The following is a 6,000-nucleotide window of genomic DNA, read 5'->3' on the forward strand; positions in this document are numbered from 1 at the left end:
GACTCCTTTTATTTATTTATTTATTTATTTATTTATGCATATTTAAAGTTAATGTTTTAAAGTTAAAATCATGGGTGTTTGGATGCTCTGTATGCTTAGGCATCATAATAAAACACATTAGTGTAATTCTTCTGCTCTGTGACAGCTACAAACATCATAATTATGCTTCAGGATGAACAAAGAACGAACCACTTTGCGCTTATTTGAATTAATTAAATATGAAAAATCCCTTGCAGTCAAATGGGACAGTTGCTTTCTTCACCAAACGTAACCCGGGTATAATTTTTACAGATCCGATACTGTGTGAAACTCAGTATAATGAAAGGCTACTTTGTCTGAACCACTGCACCAGAAAAACCTTGGGACTGTTCTTTGTTCGTTGCTTGTTTTTGCCTTGGCAGGTTTTTCTCTCTCTTTGCCAAGAGTCATTTTGCAAATTGTAGCGACCAATCATGAAATATAAACAAAGCCTTCAATCCATTTTTTTGCACTTATACCCCAGTTTATGTAATTGTTTTTACAAAAACAACCAGGTGGAAAGTAGAATGCATTGGGTATTCTATTCAGTAAACAGTAGGTTTTTAGTTATTTATTAATTTCATTCTGTGACAGATGGTTGCAGCATGCAGAACAATTCAGACCCCATCTGGGTGTCACTCCGCCACTTGTCTCCTGGTACCGATGCCGTGGCAGCCCATTGGAGCCTTAAGGGACCGGAGAAGCAGGGAAGCTGGAGTCAGGAGGGCTGCCAGTTGGTCCGCAGTGACAGCAACACCTCCACCATGCGCTGCTCTCTGCTTAGCAACTATGCCGTTCTGCAGGTAGGCTCAAAAATGTAATGATTCATCCAAGATCACCGTGGCTAAATGAGAGTTAACTTGACTTCTGTGGTTTCTAGGAGGTACCTGACTTCCCTAGCTCCCCACTGACTGTGAGGGTGCTCCATCCAGTGGTCTATGCCTGCACTGCAGTTCTGCTCCTTTGCCTCTTTACTATCATCATTACACACATACTGCACCACAGGTACTGTAGTGTATTTGCAATTTCTCGCTACTATTTATTTATTTTTTGCTTCATTATCTAATTAGCTTACTCTTCTCCCATAGTTCAATATGCATATCAAGAAAAAGTTGGCACACATTGCTGAATACCTGCTTCCACATTGCAATGACAACAGCGATATACGCAGGCGGCATAAGCTTAACAAGCTATCCAGTCGTTTGCCAAGCAGTAAGTTTTGAATTTCAAGTATTGCATTTTTTTAGAGGAATTTAAGATTGATGTCTGATCTGACAACATTACATGACAGGTTGGCATTGCCTTGCATTACTCCTCGCTGTCAACCCTGCTGTGGATTGGAGTCAGCGCCAGGGTGATTTACAAAGAGGCTGTGTGGAGAATGCCCCGGCAACCAGATGGAGAATCTCCTGTTCCGCCTACGCAACGACCTATGCTCAGGTCAGTGAACAAGATTCAACTCACCTTCGCCCACTTCCTTTACTGTGAGATTATTGTTTGTTGTCAATAAGGTTTATATTTTGGGCAGATGCTGTAATTCTTGTGTGTGACCACCCAAAGTGTGCACGATCAAAGGTGGTTATTGTGCCCAATGGCTAAGGGGAGGGGGAGGGGGGAAAGGGGCATGAGACCACCATAAGAGAATGAGTGGGAGTTGTCATGAATCTGAGCATATCTATCATATCCAGTATTCCCGATTTTCTTCTCTTCCTGCTTTTCTGTTCCTGTGATCTAGAGGTTGTGCTCATACTACACTGTGCCTCTGACCTCCAGCCACCATTTGTTGCCTATTCAGCCACATTAGATGAGAACATAGATTCTGGTGTCTGTGCTGACCCATGTAACACTGTGCCTACTAAGACAGCCAAAGATCATAAAGCCCTGCACATGATAGAGAGCCAGGAATACATTAAAACACCAAAAGGAAAAGAAAAAAGATCATGGCAGCCGAAGGTCAAACATGCACAAGAATCGCTTTTTATCGCATGAGTTTGATATGTGTCTCTCTGTTATTCAAGGTTCTATTTGATAGCTGATGGTGTTCCTCTCATCATTTGTGGGATCACAGCAGCTGTCAATGTTAACGACTATGGAGACAACAGCCCTTAGTAAGTGCCTCTCTTTTTATCCTTGAGCCATTTGGCCCTTGACTTTGTGTTGTTTGGATTGCTGCTGAAGCGAATGACACACAAAGATGTCCTTGTTTTGTGCTGACTCTCCTGCAATCTTTTCTGCCTCTTGCAGCTGCTGGCTGGTCCGGCGCTCCAGCCTGGGGTCTTTCTTTGTCCCCGCTGGCCTGGTGGTGTTGGTGACCTGGATCTATTTCCTGTGCACTGTTTTTCGCTTGAGGCGCCGTGGGGCCAAAGAATGCACAGGAACCACTCTGTCTTCTCCTGTGACCGAGAGCCATCCTGCGCTCGCAGGAAGTACCAGCCTGCTCTCCACAGACTCAGTGACTGGACCTGTACACCCTGTTATGTCTCCAGAGGATCAGTATTCGCTCAAGACACAGTTCTCTGTGCTGGTGGCCACCCACTTCCTGTTTGTGGCTCTGTGGTGTTGTGCAGCCATGGCAGTGTGGCTTACAGGTCACACTAGCTTGTTGTTTAGCTGTCTCTATGGGATAGTCGCAACAGTTTTGGGGGGTTTTCTGGTGGTGCACCACTGCTTCCGGCGACAAGATGTCCAGACCTCTTGGCTGGCTTGTTGCCCAGGCTATCAACGCCCTCATCCCATGTCTACCTACACCCATACCTGCACTACTGGGAGTGGGGTCCAGACCTCTGAACAGGGATCCCAGCTTTTTATCAACTGCCATCCACCTGGTGACTCTCATAATTCCTCATCAGCTAGGTCGTCATCCACACCAAGTGGGATCAGCAGCGTGGGCCCAGGGCCTTGCAAGCTCACCAACCTGCTGCAGGCGACACAAGACAATTCAAACGGCACTTCACGTGCTCCTACGGGCAACAACACTAGCACCAGTACTGACAACATCACCAAGCCTACAAACAATGTTCTGCCCACCATTAACTCTGCAGCCCCAGGACAGCCCCAGAGAAGGAAAGCGAGCAGCAGAACTAAACAAGGCAGTAGTCAATACTATCATCGGGGCGAGGGCAGAGGTCACTATCGTCTCAAAGCTCTAAGGGCTGCTGGAGGTGGGGGCAGTCTTGGAGCTTTAGGGCCCATAGGTTTAGACCACCTCAGTTCATCGCATGCTGTTTACAAACAAGCCACAAGTGAGAATGGCAGCATTCACCACAGTCTGTCAGAGAACCAGGCCAGCGTGCTGACAAACGGGAAGCGAGTGGGAGAATCAGTAGCTACGAGCCCCTCGGAGGGAAGCGATGGAGGCAGCAGCGGGAGTCGCAAACCATTCCCCCTGCTGCCATCGATGGCCAGCCGAGTGGCCATGCAAAACGCTCAGAGGCGATGTGCCAGCAGAGACAATTTAAAAGTCGCAGCTTCTGCGGAAACAAAGCGCTGCTCCTACCCTCTGAACGGCGACACCGCCACTGTGCCGGGGGCCGCTGGCCAAAATGGCAACCTGAAAAACTCTGTGCTGGAACTAGAGCAGGACATGAGTGGCACAGACCAATCACAGAGCTCTGTTGGAATGAAGAGTGGTTTGTGGAAAAGTGAAACCACGGTGTAAATTATGCTTACATGTGAACAACTATGCATGTCCTTAATGAACTCTTGAATGACTGGGTTATGTTTCAACGGTCTCTTAATAATTATCTAATTTAAGATATAATATCATGAAGGCATCCAGGACCCTAAACTGGTACTTTTGCCTCAGTAGCGTTGAGAGAGTTTGCTGTGAAATGATTTAAAAAATAAAAAAATACTAAGGCAGGTGTTTTTATTGTCATTTTCAAAAATAAGATACACATTTATCTTATAAAAAAAATGTACAAGTCATTTCTAAAATTGGCATATGATGTTGATTTTAGATGTCTAATGAAAGCTTTAATATTTTAATTGTGATTTTTCTATGCATATCAACTATAGCATGAAATGGTTTATGAGATGGGCCATTTCCAAAGTCAAGCTATATGCATTTAATCCGTGGAAAAACTTTCACCCTTATGTGCGCTTCGAATAACTGGTTGTGTTACTCATGTATGCACTTCTATGTTGTCTGCAAGTTTATGCTTCAGTGTGTGTGTGCGTGTGTGTGTGTGTGTGTGTGGTTGTGTGTGTGCGCGCTCACTCAACAGAAGAGGATTTGCGTGAGTGTGGCTGTACAGAATCTCAGAGTGAAATAAAAAGGCTATGCGAAACTTTTAAATATAAAAAAATGTTTCCTTTTCATTTCTATGTACTCCTATCAGCACTGCTGGAGCTTCTCTTGTGTGATAAATTCACAATATACCCACTCAGACCTTGTCTGATCTAATACCTGAATGACTGCCCCCTCCTGGATAGCAGAGGAACCTGGATTGAGATTTCCTTTAAGCTGTATTTAGCAGGTTTTTGATTGTGGAGGTCGAGCTGTTTGTAATTTAGGGGCCACCGTAGTATTGCCTTGAGTTGACTCACAAATCCAAAGCCATACTTCTGTTTTATGAGCTTTTTAATGCACTTGCAATTCAGGAAATTACATTAACAGGAAATAGTATTTCTGCTACGCACCTCATTGCCACGTTTCTCCATTGTTCTCTGGGCACCACACCCTGTGTTGTTACACTTGTTGCTGTGTCATAATATGCTCTTTCTTTGTCATATTTTATTATATAGGAGTGGTATGATTTTGTTGATTAGAAAGATAGACTTGTCTGGTTCATTTAATATCATGGGCGATAGGTATACATATAATCTTAATGTTGCCTCTCTATCAGTAACTATGCTTTTGTTAACAATTTCCAATTTGCAAGTTGCATGCAAGACAATGTCTTTATTTAAAAGGAAAAATAATCAGGGCACTAAAATATTCTGTTTAATTTCTGATGTATTTTTCTTTGTGCCAAAGAAAAACCTTTATGTTGCTGAAGAATGGAGCCACAGCTGCTTGTTGCTTGATTTCAATAATTCAGATCTTTAATTATTTATAACTGAATGTTGCATTTTGTAAATAACCCAATCGTCTTCATTTACTGAAATATCCAGTGGAGTGTACTCTATTTTGCAATTACACAAGCCTACAAAAACCCAGTATTATTGTGGTCATATGAAATATTGTGTTCTTAATATGATGTTCATTTCATTAAAGGGACATTGCCTGAAAATAATTTGCAATGGCTTAAACTTTGTTGAAAAGGGCCTGGTAGATAAATGAATTCATAGTTACTGTATGATAGGATTTTAGATGCCCTTAGATTTATGTTGCTGTGACGTAATTTCATAAGTCTTACCTGTAACACACTGTTCCCTGTGCTCCCGCAGGCAAAGAACAATGTAAAAAACAAAGTAAGACAAAAGTACATTACATTACTGGTAGTTTTTAAATTAATGACGTAAAAACACAATATTTTTTGTAATTATTTTTTGCTTAATAATAATAGTAATTTAATTAAATTATTAAAAAACATTCGTTTTAGACTTAACAAATAAAAAAAACATTTGTAAAAATGTGTTGTAAAAATGTTTTTACGTTTTTAAAAATGGCCATTTTCTGTCCCTTACAAGCACGCAATTACCAGCACTGGACTCAGTTCGGTGGTAACTGCTGACCTCTTTCAGTCTTGCATTGCGTTTCCCAGTAGTGATGGGTCGTTCGCGAACGAAATGGCTCTTAGAGCCGGCTCTTTGACGTGAACGACGCGAGCCGGCTCCTTATCGCGAGCCGTCACGTGGTTTTTTTTTTTTTTTCTTTCTCTCAGCCTCTCTCTCGCACTTTTTTCCCGCTTCACTCTGCACGCGAGCCTTGTGCTTTACGCTGGGCAGAGGGGGGGAGGGGCGGTAGTTACACTCAGTAGCACAGGAACAGAGCCAGAGAGAGAGAAAGAGAGGCAGGGACAACAACATTAGAAAGGT

General features: G+C 42.9%; 1 protein-coding gene across 1 annotated transcript in view; it reads left to right on the plus strand.

Moving 5' to 3' along the window:
- The window catches only part of adgra2 (adhesion G protein-coupled receptor A2), a 39,759-nt gene extending 34,515 nt beyond the window's left edge, over positions 1-5,244 (plus strand). The window contains exons 14-19 of the mRNA XM_080895251.1: positions 613-821; positions 899-1,023; positions 1,107-1,230; positions 1,310-1,458; positions 2,037-2,126; positions 2,263-5,244. Of these exons, the coding sequence (XP_080751377.1) occupies positions 613-821; positions 899-1,023; positions 1,107-1,230; positions 1,310-1,458; positions 2,037-2,126; positions 2,263-3,676 (2,111 nt within the window). The 3' untranslated portion in view covers positions 3,677-5,244. The remainder of the gene's footprint in view (positions 1-612; positions 822-898; positions 1,024-1,106; positions 1,231-1,309; positions 1,459-2,036; positions 2,127-2,262) is intronic.
- The last annotated feature ends 756 nt before the right edge of the window (positions 5,245-6,000 follow it).

The sequence above is a fragment of the Rhamphochromis sp. 'chilingali' genome, assembly GCF_963969265.1.
Source record: "Rhamphochromis sp. 'chilingali' genome assembly, chromosome: 10".
NCBI lineage: Eukaryota > Metazoa > Chordata > Actinopteri > Cichliformes > Cichlidae > Rhamphochromis > Rhamphochromis sp. 'chilingali'.